Below are 15,344 nucleotides of genomic sequence, written 5' to 3' on the forward strand. Positions count from 1 at the left end.
GTTAGAATATGCCAGCTGGCAGTGTGCTTTTCTGGAGATCTCATCATCGTGATTGTTCATCGTACATTGTGCGATCAGTTTTCGTTACATATTATTTATATTTAATTTTAAATTTTAAATGATTTCTGACCGTACGATGTAAAATAAACGATCATGATCACATGATCCTAAGAAGAGGATCCGACGATGATCTTTTTTCGATCATAAATGGACCAATGTATAAGTGCTTTGCCTAACGGCTATATGAATAAACAAATATATTACAAAAATATACTTGAGCTTCTTCTCCTTCTCCTCTACTCATGCAAACGCCATGGTTCACCTGCATAAACAGGTCAAGGTTGAATTAGGATCTAACACTTAAAAATCCACCAAAATCATAAACCAAATCAACAGAAATCCTTATAAATCCATCTAGAAATCCTTAAAAATCCATATGGAATTTGTAGGAGTTTTCCAATCCCATAGCCGTCGTGCATAGAACTCTCAGTTCGGTATCGGACTTTGCCAGCATTTGCCGTCCGTCCCAGGCACCTCAAAGTCCCTGTGTTAAAATTAATGGATATCATTTGACCAAAAAGGAATTACGCACAAACTAATTTAACGAAACGAAAAGAAAAAAACAAAGAAAAATCGGATTTTTCGAAATGGGTTCATCGAATCAGCTCGAGAAGTAAGTTTCCATTGGCTCTCAACGATTCTCGGAAGCAAAATTTCAGTCTCTCTCCCCGCCTGAGACATCAAAGTAATGATTTTTTCTCGGATTGGTCGCTCCGTTTCTCGATCTTCTCGCTTCAGGGTAAGGTTCCCAATCTCTTTTTTTTTCGATTTTTAATTTAATTTTTGGTTTAAGTTTTTGGGTTTTTGTTTTGGTGGTAGAATTTGTTGCATGGAAGTCGGCGATCGGCGGGTCTAAATGGGAATGGAGGGATTTCTGGAGTTCCACGTGGTGGATCGTATCTTGGTCCGGTCGATGGGGAATTAGGGTTTTTGAGGTCGTATTTTGCTGTGTCAATAGCAGCCCACAAAGCCCGCGTTTCGGATTTCAGTTGCATTCGTGCAAACCCTAAACTTTGCCTACACTTTTCGAGTGAAACCCCAAAGAAAAAGAGTAAGCAATTTGCAGTTTTTTTTTTACCTTGTATTGTGGGTTTGCTAGTTATTTTTGTTTCAGCTAAATGAATATAATAATTGCTGTGATTTGTGGAGAAATATAGTGGTTTGATTGAGTATGTGCTTTTGTTGCTCTTGGTGTTGCAGGTTATGAGAACTTCCATCCCAAGGAAAAGAAGGAAATTCCGAAAGGGGATGAGCAGAAAACGAAGCCGAAAGGTTAAGTTGCTGTCCTTTCAGCTGCAACGGGGCTATTGAATTTCAAGGATTGAATTATATTTCACTTGTGTGTTCTTTTACAATTGTACAGCAATATATAAGAGGATTAACCTCTTGCTTTACACCACAACAGCTGGTTTAGGGAAAAATAAAATAACATCCCCTTGAATTAAGGGAGTTGATTAAGGAAGAAAGCACTCTTGAATTACGGAAGTTGTCTGGCATAGGGAATAATAAAATAACATCCCCTTGAATTAAGGGAGATGATTAATCCCTTGAATTAAGGAAGAAAGTGCGGGAATAATAAAATAACATCCCCTTGAATTAAGGGAGATGATTAATCCCTTGAATTAAGGAAGAAAGTGCCTTCCAATAGGGGCTTATTTTCGATACATTTTCACTGTTATTATCGGTTGAATTGAATGTTTATCAAAAAACAAGACGCATTTTGTAGTAAGGTGGACATTTTATTTAGTAGGAGTTTGTCACTGACACTGCTAAATTACCGCAGTTTTTCTGTATGGAAACTTGATCATACGAGACTCGTCTGGGTCTGATAGAAAATAGTGTCAAATTTAAAAGTCTAGGTTCTATGTTAGTATTTGATTCTGCATTTATAATGTCTTACGTTTCTATTAACTTTAATATTATTTCAATTTCAGACGAATCAAAGACGGATAATCGGGAATTTTTCTTGAGGCAGGCTCGCAATTTCTTGATTCTGCATTGTATGATTTCTTGTTTTGTTGTGATACAAAGCCGAGTCGACTCTAAGGAAAATGTTTTAGAGTCCAACTATTTCCACGTTGAATCCCATACATGCATTGAATCCCCTACGTGAGAAGAGAGAATTGGGAATGTCGTTTGGTTGCTTAACATCTTCCAGAAGATAATTGTTCAAAATCATAGAAGTTTGGCCCATTTTGATTCAGATTAGCTTTACTGTGGAATAAATGTCCTTTATCTTTAAGATTGAGTTGAAGTTGGTCTTGAGCTAGATTCAGCCAACATGTCTTGTGACCCTAATTACTGAGAAAATACCCGTTCACTTCCAAATCAGTCAATTCATTAAAATGTACTGTGTACGAATCTTGTGAAATATTTGAGTCTGTTTGTAATCGCTTTTTTGGTATCGCTCTGTTTAATGTTTACGGTAGTTTCTCTATACCAGAAAGAAGTTCGCTACTCACATGATGCAATTTTGGTCTTTGCAGGTAAGTGTGCAAGAGATGCAGATAAGTTTCCAAGAGTTTAAAAACCAACATCTGGAACCGGGCTTAGTGGATGATATAGTTGTCTTTGATAAATTAATTGCATTCGTGTATGTGCGTAGCTCGCCACGCGGTCAGACAAGTGAGGAAGTTGTCCAAGGACCTGATACCAGTGTTCCTGCAAAATGGGGCCGGTGCAAATACTTAATTATTGTAAGTATTGAATCCTTTGAGAGGAGGGTTGGGGGATGCCCAGGAAGCATTGGGAATAGCTGGTCATGATTTCGTCCCTGTTACATATGGCTCTAATATGGTTTGGTTCCTAGAAGTGATGAGATTTTTACCTACACTACTGCTTTTGGGAAGTTTCTTGTTAGTGCAGTTGGGACGAGGTATTGGTGGACGAAGTGCCCGCGGAATATTCAATATAGGAAAAGCCCAAGTTACGAAAGTAGATAAAAATGCAAAGAACAAGGTTGGATTTTTGTTTCCCTAGTATTTTCTTGTCATTAATCTGTTGTAATATATTTTCTTAAGCACTCTGTTGCACGTTTTCAGCACTACCGGATATTTTTAATTGGTACAGATCTATTTTAAAGATGTTGCTGGTTGCGACGAAGCGAAGCAGGAAATCATGGAATTTGTGCACTTTCTCAAGATTCCTCAGAAAGATGAGGATTTGGGAGCCAAAATTCCCAAAGGAGCTTTATTGGTAGGCCCTCCAGGCACTGGAAAGACCCTTCCAGCAAAAGCAACTGCAGGGGAATCTGGTGTTCCGTTTCTATCTATATCTGGATCAGACTTGGTGGCTTGTCAGGTTCCAATGATGAGCGTGAGAGTACTCTAAATCATTTGTTGGTAGAAATGGATGGCTTTGGAACAACTGCTGGAGTAGTTGTTCTTGCTGGCACCAATAGGCCTGATATTTTGGACAAAGCCTTATTAAGGCCTGGTCGATTTGATCGCCTAGTCTCCATTGATAAACCTGATATTAAAGGTCGTGATCAGATATTTCGGATATTCTTGATAAAGATCAAACTTGATCATGAACCATCATATTATTCTCAAAGGCTTGCAGCCCTGACTCCAGGGTTTGCTGGGGCAGACATTGCAAATGTTTGCAATGAAGGTGCTCTAATTGCTGCAAGAAATGAGAGTGAGCTGGTCACAATGCAGCATTTTGAGGCGGCTATAGACAGAATTATTGGTGGTTTGGAGAAGAAGAACAGGGTGAGTCATTTTTGGCTCGTTCCTTTAGTTTCATGGCATACGATAACTATGTTTCATTCTTAGTAAATAACCATTCCCTCCCCTCTCTTCTCCTCTCCACATTGTCCAAAAATGAAAGAGCAATGCTGCATAACATGGGTTTGGATCTTATGCGGCTATAGGTGGCCCGTTATGTTGAGTTAGAACAGATTCTTTCCATTGATCTGGCCCTTGTAGATCCCACTTTACCTTCCGTTATGCAGGTTTCAGTAGTGTTAATAAAGGTCCAGATCAAGCTTTTAGGTAGCTGAAAGGGATTTTATGTCTTAGAAGAGAATGCTTTGACTTTTAACCTTAAGTGTTTTTCTTTGTCTTTGTTCTATATGATTGGAATTTTGACATCCTTTTGCTTGTCAAACATGTTATAAGCAAGCTCGAGTGCCGTACTGTTGCCTACCATGAGTCAGGGCATGCTGTTACTGGCTGGTTCTTAGAACACGCAGAACCGTTGTTGAAAGTGACCATTGTTCCTCGAGCTACTGCAGCACTTGGGTTTGCCCAGTATGTTCCAAATGAAAACCTCCTCATGACCAAGGAGCAGCTTTTTGATATGACCTGCATGACCCGCGGTGGTAGAGCAGCTGAACAGGTATCCAAGAAACTTTATTAGTCTTATTTTTTGAATACGTTAATGATGCATTATATATGTTTCTTAATTCTTCTCATTCTTCAATCGTCATTCTCAAGTTCCCTGGAACTTCATTAGTCGTCTAATGATGTTGTTTGTTTAACATATTCTGGGGTGCAGGTTATGTTGGGAAAAATATCTACGGAAGCCCAAAACGATCTGGAGAAAGTGACAAAGATGACATACGCCCAAATTGCAGTGTATGGTTTCAGTGACAAGGTGGGTCTCCTGTCTTTCCTTCAAAGGGAAGAATCATTTGAGATGTCAAAGCCCTACAGCAGCAAGACTGGAGCCCTTATTAACAGTGAAGTGCGTGAATGGGTGGGTAAGGCGTATGCACGCACAGTTGAACTCATAGAGGAACATAAAGAGCAAGTAGCTCAAATTGCAGAACTGTTGCTTGAAAAGGAAGTTCTTCACCAAGATGACCTGCTCAAGGCGTTGGGGGGAAGACCATATAAACCTGCTGAAGCGACCAACTACGATAGATTTAAGGAAGGTTTCGAAGGGAAAGGTGATGAGAAAACAGTGGAGACCGCTGGTTGGGGCCGAGGATGATGGCTCATCACCTCTTGAACCTCATGTTCTGCCTTCTCAGGGGCTAAAAAATTGGCACTAAATGCTCAAGTTCTTTTTCTATTAGGATGTAAATTGTAGTTTAGTTGATCAAAGACTGTGACACAAACACCAGATTCTCACGTTAACCATAATGTCCCTGAGTAATTTAAAATGTTCCCATCGTTGTTAAAGTTACTTGTAACACCTCACTAAAGTTAAAATGCAAAATGCCATTGATTCTACTCTGGTTGAGTAAGTGAAAAGCTTTTAAGGTGATTGTAACACAGCCTTGTAATGCTATAAATTTGTTTATATTACAACATGCATATATAATATTACACCATAAAATAAATATTGATAATATTACACCTCGTGAGGACAAATGGTAGAACTTCATCTGTGTTCGAATCCTACGAGAGTATTCCAGTAGAAAAATGTATCCTTGTGTTTGCGACGTCCGTCGTGAACTGCACCCAAAAAAGCTTTCATTGTGACATACACGCTACTTTATTCTATATGCTGATTGTTGAGGCTCCGATACGATGCTTCTCTCGCTTTCACCGTTGATATATGTACACGGAGAAACGCTTTCCCTTCTTTTTCTTTGTTCAAAAATTCTTTTCTTCTTTTAGCTGTCAACTTTTGAATTGTGTGTGGTGGCCAGTGGCATCTATCCATATATATAGTGGAGATATTTAGCATATATGTTTCTACTTTCTGGACGTTGAGTGTCAAAGAAGGTGGCATGCTGTGACATTCCTGTGGATTTCACCATAAATATGCTTCAAGACCTTCAATATTTTCTCAACTCAAACCTCTCATCTGCACCTTCTCTCTCTCTCTCTCTCTCTCTCTCTCTCTCTCTCTCTCTCTCTCTCTGAGGAACTTTCTCGCTTTCTTTTGAAGCTTTGATTTTAGTGCTAAAATGGAATTCCAAAACCAATATCAGAAGGCTGATCAGATGAAATATGAGTGCCTTCTCTTTGGTAAGTCTTTTCCCTTTTTAGTCTCATATATCATGCCCTTTAAGTTACCAGATCTAATAGCTTGTTAACTTGGATGTAACCAAGTTGATTAGCAGTGTGGTGTCCCCCTGTGCACTCGTGTTTGAATTCCCCTCGTAGTATAAATTAGATTGTAATATGGCTCGAACAGGAAAAAGAAACAATAACAAAAAATCTGTTTTGTCGCAGACGTTGATGATACCCTTTATCCCTTGAGTTCTGGATTGTCTGATCAATGCACCAAGAATATTGAAGGTACACCATAATCCATCAATGCCTCCATCCAAACACGCACCTTTCATCAGTTAATTTCATCAGTTATTTAGTGAAATTGAATATTTATCTGATTATTCTTAATTATCTTTTTTTCAGAATTCATGGTTCAAAAATTAGGCATCGAGGAAAAAAGAGTCGCTGAGTTGAATCAAGTACTGTACAAGAATTATGGAACATCAATAGCTGGTCTCAAGGCCATTGGTTATAATTTTGATAACGAGGACTATCATAGGTATCAAATTTTTTCATCACAACAAACCAAGTCATATCTCACTAAGTGGGTTGTCTGTATGAATCCTACAACATCACTATGTTCGGTTTTCCGTTAGCGTACTTCATATCTTTTCTTAAAGTATCTTTCAAAGTCTTCTTAGGTCTTTTTCTACCTCTTTTACCTTAAGTCTATGTACCAAAATTTTTCATTACCTGTTTTTAATTTATTTATTTTCCATCATTATATGATGCAATAATCTCACAAATTCCCAAATATTACAGTTTTGTTCATGGAAGATTGCCCTATGAGAATCTAAGACCTGACCCTGTCCTAAGGGCTCTATTGCTGAGCCTGCCATATAGGAAACTTGTAAGCTACATACAAGTCACCTTTAAATAAGAAATTAATTTTAATGAATTACTAATTAGCTTTTATATGTAATATTTCTCTGATTATGTTTTTTTTGTTGTATGCATGAAACAGATTTTCTCTAATGCGGATAACGTCCACGTGGCAAAAACCCTAAGCAAGCTTGGATTAGATGACTGCTTTGAAGGAGTTATTAGCTTTGAGACTCTGAATCCCAGTAAAGATGATGAAGGATGCAGCACAAGTGTTTTTTATCGTTCTTGTTTATTTGATGCTGGAATATCAGAGCTTCCGGCGACTTCAATTGTTTGCAAACCATTTGCAAATGCATATGAACAAGCCTTTAAAAACGCCAACATTAACCCTCAAAGAACTGTAAGAAACTAACGTAAAGTCTGTTTGGTAGTGCTTTAATTTAAAGTGCCCAAAGTGCTACTAAACAATCAGAAGCTTTTTTAGTGAGTTGTGATAAAATTCTTCTTGTGCTTCTAAACAAAGTGCTTCGAACACAAGCGACTCGAGTAAAGCCTTCTAACAAAGAAATTTTTTGATTAATTTTGCAGATATTCTTTGATGATAGCCTAAGGAACATACAAACTGGAAAGAACATGGGTCTCCATACTGTATTGGTAAGTTGTAAACACAAAATAAGATTTTTCAGTTCATCTTAATTGCTAATTAATATAAAACATTCCTAACATTGCTAAACCCTATATATATACATATACATACATATATATATATATATATGTATAGGTGGGCAACTCCAACAGAACAAAGGGTGTGGATTATGCAATAGAGAGCATCCACAATATCAGAGAAGCACTTCCAGAACTTTGGGAAATCGACAATAAAAATACAGACACGGCTAGAACTTTGTCAGGGGAGCTGGCAATGGAGAAATCAGTGACTGCCAGGGCTTAGCTTTTTAGCTTCAATTTCAAAGCTCCTTTGAGCAAATGGAAAAGCATGGAGGCTAGCACTTGACTGTATACTTTTAGAAATATGTTTATCCTAATAATTGTATGATCAAATTATCAATGATAAAAATCAAGCTTCTTTCGTAAACTTTTTCACAGCTACCGAAATAAATACCACAGCCACTGAATAATAAATAATACATAAACCTACCCAAATAAATCTAAAAAAAAGCCTGGATAACAATTGATGTGAATTTTTTTATTATCGATCCTTTGGTCCCCTTTATTTCTAACAATTAAACTTTGGGTATATGGTAAGGGTGAAATTATTTGAAAACACAAATTTGACAGTCGAATATACTAGTAAGGGCTGGTTTGGTATTGCTGTGCTTTGAAAAAAAACTGCTTCTGCTGTGCTGTGAGAATAAACTTATTTTTGCTGCTTCATGTTTTCAGCTTTTTTTCATCCAAAACTGTGAAAATAAGTTGTTTTTAAGTATTTACCAAACACTTTTTGGAGCTTAGTTTTTTTGTTTTTATACCCACTTTTTATAAAATCACCACAATACCAAACCAGTACTAAAACTCACGTGCAATGGTAAGGCTCGTATGTATTTACGAGTGTGTCAATTTTGTGTATTCAAAGAATTTTACTAATATTATAATATACTAATACTAAGGTGGTTTGGACATGTTAACCGAAGACCTACAAATGCTCTAACTAGAGGATGCGATTGTGAGATAGAGGCTTATATATGCCAAAATGGGTAGAGGAAAATCTAAGAAGACTTAGAAAGAGACTCTAAAAAAAGACATGGAGTACTTGGAGTTAACAGAGACTTCGCGTAAAACTGAGTACACTTGGGTTCTAAGATTTATACAGCCGACCCCACTTAATGAGAAACAGACTTAGTTGTTGTAAATATACTAATGGCATATTACCATATTTAAATGAAGACACCTTTTTTTATTGGGAGTTTTAACGAAAAGCCCACGGTACTGTTCACTTTAATGAAAACCCACATTTTTACACTAAAAAGTCAATCCTGGTACTATTCATTTTACCCTTTATTTTGTCCTTATCATTAAAACTAAAAATTTTTAAACCATTTTCATTAGTTTTCCTTTTTTTATTTGTCTGTCAAAGTTAATAAGAAACTTAAAACGTACAGTTAAACAAAGCGTCCATCATGATATAATATTTAAGTAATTTGATAATGTTGGGAAGACTAAATTTGTAAACTAAATAATATGGAAGTTGATAATTGAATTATTACTTAAGCGTTGATAAACGTGCTCATTTTCTATTGGTGACACATCATTTAGTTGTCTACACATCATTTTCTATTGGTGACTAAATTTTGTAAACTAAATGACATGAAGTTGATGATTAGATCATTACTTAAGTGTTGATTAACGTGTTTATTTTTTTATTAGTATTCGTTTGCAAATTGAATTTACAAATTTAGTTTACCTAACATTATTCTTAATATATACAATTTGTGTATAAAGCTGACCTTCACTACGTAAAAGACCGACGATGATATACACAAAATCAAAATGGTTTCACAAAAACGTAAAATGAACAAGAAGTGAATATAAATTCCGTACAAGCATAAACAACATGGGCATTAAGATCGTCATGTTATATTTATAAAGAGTAATGCTATTCATATCATATTTTTATACCACATTTCTATACCACCTTAGGTGGCATCTGATATGGACAGCCACATCATTTGAAAAATTTGCAAAATCCAATAAAATGAATGAGAAAGACTCCTCGTATATCATAATCATCATTTAATTAACTAGTTTTCCTTAATTATTAGTTTATTAAATAATGAACTAAATTTAAAAATCTGATTAATTCAAATAATGTGGCTGTCTACATCAAATGTTATCTAAGGTGGTATGAAAATATGATACAAAAATATGGTATGAATAACATTACTCATCTATAAAGGTTGATGGAATACTCTCGTAAAGGTAAAGTCCCAACGTGGTAAGAATCCTTGGAAGAAAATCTTTCTATTGCTGGAGGATTTTTTTTTTTTTTTAATTTTTTAATTTTATCAAATTTCGTAAGGTGTTAAGTTGTAATCTCTACTGAAAAAAGCCTTCTATTTTTTAGAGGATATTTAAGTTTCACAAGGTGTTGCAATGCCTAAACAAGAAAATATTATTTGATTCTCGATTCTTCCATAAAAAAGTGCCAAATACTTCTTAGGACGGTTCAGGATTGCTATGCTTTAAAAAAATAAAAAATAAAAAATAAAAAATAAAGAAAAACAATTTTGCTGTGCTTTAAGAATAATCAACTGTAAAATAAAGCAGTTAAGTGTTTGATAAACTGTATTTTTAAAAATGTTGTGAGTATGAAAAGCAGTGTCAAAGAGTTTGGTACATTTTAATGTACAAATGATATACTTGTATGTAATGAAAAAAAATGTACATGGTAGTGCGGTGGTGGTAATGACAATGGTGGTGAGGATAGTGGCGGTGATCATGGCGGCCGTAGTGGAGGTGTGGTGGTAGTGCTAATAATAAGGTATGGTGATTGTGATGTAGAGGCAATAGTGGTGGCAGTGGTAGTGGTGGCGATTGCAGCATTCTTGGCGATGGTTGTGATGGTGGCAGTGGTACAAGGCTGGTGGCATGTAGTTGTAGATGGTGGCGACAACGATGGTGGTGATGGCAGTGGTTGTACCAATGGCGGGCCAGCAGTGGTGGCCAATTGTAAGGGTAAGGTGGTGGTGCCCATAGTGAGGTGTGGTGGTTGGGATCCATAAGTTATAATTGTGGTAAAGGCGGTGGCATTGGTGATGATTATAGCGACAATGACAACAACAATGGTAGTACTAATGACAGTTGTGGTTGTGATGATAGTGGTGGCAGTTTGTGGTTGTGATAGTGGGTGACAACGGCAATGGTGGTGGTAGTGACGATGATTGTGGCGGTGGCGATGACAATGTTGGGGGTGGTGATGATTGTTGTGATGTTGATGGCAATGATGTTGGTGGTAATGACGGTGGTGATGAAAGATTAGTGGTTGAAGTGGTAAGTGATAGCAATCACTTTTTTTTTCAAGGGAGAAAATGTATGCAGGAGATTTTTAAAATTAATGAGTGCGTTACAAAAACTAAAAATATTCATTAAAGACTTAACCCCATTTTTTATAAAAGCAACTTTTAAAAGTAACCTACAACTTTAAAAACAATAAGACAACTTTTAAAAACTGATGTCTGAAGTCCATTCTTTAAAAATAGGTAAGATATTTTATATTTATCAACTTTAGAAGGGACCAAGTGTTCAAGAAAAATAAATAAAATTGGTTTCCTTGCTGCCCCAAAAACCTAGAAGTGAACTATGTATTTTATTTTATTTTTCTCATATTTCTCTTCTTCTTTTTTATGGGACGTGGCTAACATGCAACGAGAAAAAAAACGCATGATAAAAATTAAACAAACTAAAACGTCCATGGTGATACGCGACACTTATCCAGTTTAACGCGATTTCTGGGAGAAGCTCATGTAACATATGTACGTGTTAGGCTCCAATACGGCCACGTAATGAGGTCAGATCTTTTACTGGCTTTGGTTGAATAAATTGAATTAATATTTAAAAAACGGTTGTGTGCCTGTTTAAACACACTTCCACGCTTCCGAGTCTTCTTCTATTCTTTCACTTTACCCTACTTAAAGTACCCCCCCCCCTCTCTCTCTCTCTCTCTCTCTCTCTCTGTGGCTCTGCAACGTCGGTCACTCGGATCTGGTAACGCTCATTGCTCTAGTCTATTCTTACTTTGTTAGGGTTTTCTTGCATTGGATGTTTTTCTTTTTGTATTTGCAATTAATGGTTAATGTAGGAGAAACCAAATATTGGGTTTTCTATTTTGATTCTGATGAAGCATTGTTTTCTCACTTAGAAATTTAGAATGGTTAATGTTGGAGAAATCAAAATTTGGGATTGTTTTGTCCGTTGAAATCTTGCTTAAATGGCTACACTTCCTGGGATTTTAGTCATCTGCTTTGCTTTGATTGTGTTTTTGGTAAATGGAAACTGCCTTTTGCTTTTTAATGTTTTGTTGTTATGTAATTGTTTATATGCTTAATGATTCTTTCGATTCGTCTTGTTTGAAGCTTTGTGGATAAAGATGGAAAATCAGGTTCAGTATCACCAATATGAGTGCCTTCTGTTTGGTAAGTTTATTTTTTAACACAGGTTTTTTTATGTGAAATTTATGGTTTCGAAGGCGGATATAAGAACTAGTTGCTTTGATTTCCAGATCTAGATGACACCCTTTACCCTCTGAGTTCTGGAATTTCAGTGCAAATCACTACGAATATTAAAGGTGAGGTGGGCTTTATGATTCTGGATTTTAAAACTTCATTGTGAAATGTTCATTGTTTTAGTGTAAGTTTTATAAATTTTTGCTGTAGAATATATGATTCAAAAGCTTGGCATGGACGAAAGTGAAGTTCCGGAATTGTGTATTTCTTTGTACAAGGATTATGGAACAACAATGGCTGGTCTTAAGGTATGGTGATTGCGATCCCTTCAACGTTTATTTATAGTTTCTGAAATTACTTAATTAAGGCATATCAGAATGGCAATTGAACATGGTTTTTGTTTTTTTATTCCTGATTTCCAGGCGAAGGGCTATAACTTCGACTATGATGACTTTCATAGGTACCGAATGCCTCACCTTAGTTTGTGCTCCTGTCATTTACGACAATCGCTCCATCTTAATTTTTTGCAATAATTACTTTTTGCAGTTTTGTTCATGGGAGGTTGCCATATGAATTGCTTCATCCTGATCCTGTTCTGAGGGGTCTTTTACTTAGTCTGCCTGTCCGGAAAGTCGTAAGTTTTATTAATCCAGAAATGCACTCAGATGTTCTCTTTGAGGAAAAAGAAAAGGGAAATTTCATTACATTAATGCTTGCTTCTCATGTTATGTTGGTTATTCTGTGTAGATTTTCACGAATTCGGATAAGGCACATGCGGCTACTGTGCTCAAAAGGCTTGGAATTGAGGACTGCTTTGAGTCGGTTATATGCTTTGAGACACTGAATCCCACCAACTGTGCTGATGATTCTGTGGGTGCAGGTGTAGCTGAACACATTGAACAACCAAATACTGGTGCGGTAATTCCAAAGACCCCAGTTGTCTCCAAACCATTTGAACAGGCATATGAAGAAGCTTTTAAGATAGCAAACATCGACCCTCAAAGAACGGTAAGATCTTTTACCTATTTACCAAGGGAAATTGACTGATCCATATGTCTCATAAGTTGGCAGGTTACACTTTAACATAATGTGGGGTAATTCTGTTTCTTATCGCCATTTATTCTAGCTTTACTTATTAAGTAGTTTTCTAAATGTCTACAGTTACTTGTTTTCCGCACTGTATTGATTTTATGATTTCGGTTTCCAGTTATTCTTCGACGATAGCATTCGGAATTTACAAACTGCAAAGCAGTGTGGCCTTCACACAGTATTGGTAAGCTGCAAATATGAAATTGGAGCAATTTTAATATCGCAGTTATTGAAAAATGATCTTGGAATATCATCCTCACAAAATATCGTTTATCAAAATCGTTGTAGGTTGGTACCTCTCACCGAACTAAAGGCGTGGACCATGCACTTGAGAGCATCCATAATATGAAGGAAGCACTGCCAGAACTCTGGGAAACCAGCACCGGGGAGTCTGAAAATGTCCGGAATTCACGAGAGATTGCAATTGAGCAACTGGTAGAAGCTTAGCCTACCTATAAGTCATCTGAACGGTTGATTACCAACACACAGCTTCTTACGTTCTACCACATCAAGCATAGAAAAGGAAATAGCTTGTAGTGGAGCGCCGGAAACACCAAACGGCTGATGAGTTGTCGATATTATCATGTAATTTTTACCTTAAAATTGTATAAGTGTCTTAGATGGTAAGCTTGATATAGCACTATTTAGCATTGTTCTGTCTAAATCATGCTGGAAAGACCCTTCTTTATATTATAATAAGATTATACTTAAAGGCCCCGTTTGTTAAAAAATCAATCAACTTGTAGATTGCTAATTCATCCATATGTATGTATTAAATGCATGATTTTGGTAACAACTAACATAAAGATGAACTGTCCATCTACTTAAAAGACTAAATGATCTACAATTTGGTTGATTTTTTGGTACAACCGATTTATTTATTTTTTTTATTTTTTTAGTACATCAATATTTTTACACTAAGAGGAAGGGAAGTTCGGTTAAACCACACAATGAACAATCTAATTAGGTATCGAATTTGCCATTCACGATATTCGAACCTAAGAAAAGATAACTAAGAAAATCAACGGTTTCCAAAATAAACTTTACAAATGGATGAACACAGCGGTTCACCCATTGGGCGGGCACAATTGTTACTGTCAAATGTATGCCGCTTTCTTTCCTTTTTTTTGTTTCTTTCCATCCCATCTTTGTGCAGCTTAAACCTTCGTGCATAAAGTTTCCTAATCAATTAAGGATAATGTTATCGCAACTAAATTTATGTTTTCCTAGGCAGTTAAGGTACTTTTATGCTTTATTTTTGGTCTGGACTCATGTTTCTCCTTCGTGCTATCAGCTCTACTCACGTACGAGACATTATCGACGTTCGACGGAAATCCCTACGTTGAGTCCCCGTGGCCGTGGCCGGGAGAGGTTCCACCCGCCGGTTTTGATAATTATTACTAATGTTTCACGCTTCCAGCTGCATGTTCTATTTCAACTAGCTAGTAAACTACGTAAATTCTGTATACGGCATAAGACATTACTTGATGTTTATGTGATAAAATAGCTTAAGCAGTGTCTTAGATTTCTTTGTATGAAATATAGAGTTTTCTCGTATATGAAAAGAGAAAGACTTGCTTCTCAAAGGATACTTCGTGGGCTATTCACATAATTTCATTTTCTTGATCAAAACCATTTATATTATAAGTCAATTTGTAAAGATCATTTCTACAAAAAATTAATTAAAACTAAGATCGTTTAGTCATCGAACTTTATAAAAACAAATGAAGTACATAACCGAAGCAAATACAATTACCTCGATAAGATATTCCTTGCATTCTTCCTCTGTGTTGTTTACAGAATTTGGTTCTTTTGGGGTTATAGTTGACAACTTCAATATCTCTTTTTGAGTTCCTACCCATGGTTTTTTGTGAATTTGTACGAATTTGTTCTTCTCTTACGTATTAATGAATATTCGATTGATTGGTATGAGGTTATTGACAAAAAAAATTTGTCTAAGTCACCTTCTTTCTTTTTTCCAAGTTTCTTCTCAAAATATGAATCTAGCTTATTAATATGTTCCGGAAAACCCTACTTGAATACATTTGACTAAGAATTTAGTAAAGGACAAAGATTCTCTCCCATTCTCTTTTCATCCCCTTCCATCCCCTCCTCTCACATTCTCTATTTTGTCTTTCTTTTTTCTATAAAAAAAATTAATATAAAATGTTAACGTGGCTTAACCGTGACCGTTCAAATAGGAGGGGAGGGAAGGGGAGGGGAAAAAGAGGGGAGAGAATCC

At 36.3% G+C, this 15,344-nt stretch overlaps 2 protein-coding genes and 1 pseudogene across 2 annotated transcripts; all 3 read left to right on the plus strand.

Moving 5' to 3' along the window:
• Positions 1–748: 748 nt before the first annotated feature.
• LOC137714261 (ATP-dependent zinc metalloprotease FTSH 10, mitochondrial-like) lies at positions 749–5,168 on the plus strand (annotated as a pseudogene).
• A 657-nt stretch (positions 5,169–5,825) lies between these two features.
• LOC137715309 (uncharacterized protein C24B11.05-like) lies at positions 5,826–7,929 on the plus strand. Its single transcript, XM_068454591.1, has 7 exons — positions 5,826–5,984; positions 6,192–6,257; positions 6,375–6,510; positions 6,774–6,861; positions 6,976–7,236; positions 7,425–7,490; positions 7,618–7,929. Exons 1-7 carry the CDS (start codon positions 5,924–5,926, stop codon positions 7,783–7,785), a joined length of 846 nt encoding a protein of 281 aa, XP_068310692.1. The 5' UTR covers positions 5,826–5,923; the 3' UTR covers positions 7,786–7,929.
• Positions 7,930–11,493: 3,564 nt separating this feature from the next.
• Positions 11,494–13,833, plus strand: LOC137715722 (uncharacterized protein C24B11.05-like). The gene is made up of 9 exons (XM_068455063.1): positions 11,494–11,555; positions 11,924–11,983; positions 12,070–12,135; positions 12,224–12,321; positions 12,436–12,473; positions 12,560–12,647; positions 12,761–13,021; positions 13,221–13,286; positions 13,391–13,833. Exons 2-9 carry the CDS (start codon positions 11,938–11,940, stop codon positions 13,547–13,549), a joined length of 822 nt encoding a protein of 273 aa, XP_068311164.1. The 5' UTR covers positions 11,494–11,555; positions 11,924–11,937; the 3' UTR covers positions 13,550–13,833.
• The last annotated feature ends 1,511 nt before the right edge of the window (positions 13,834–15,344 follow it).

The sequence above is a fragment of the Pyrus communis genome, chromosome 14 (assembly GCF_963583255.1).
Source record: "Pyrus communis chromosome 14, drPyrComm1.1, whole genome shotgun sequence".
In the NCBI taxonomy this organism is placed as follows: Eukaryota; Viridiplantae; Streptophyta; class Magnoliopsida; order Rosales; family Rosaceae; genus Pyrus; species Pyrus communis.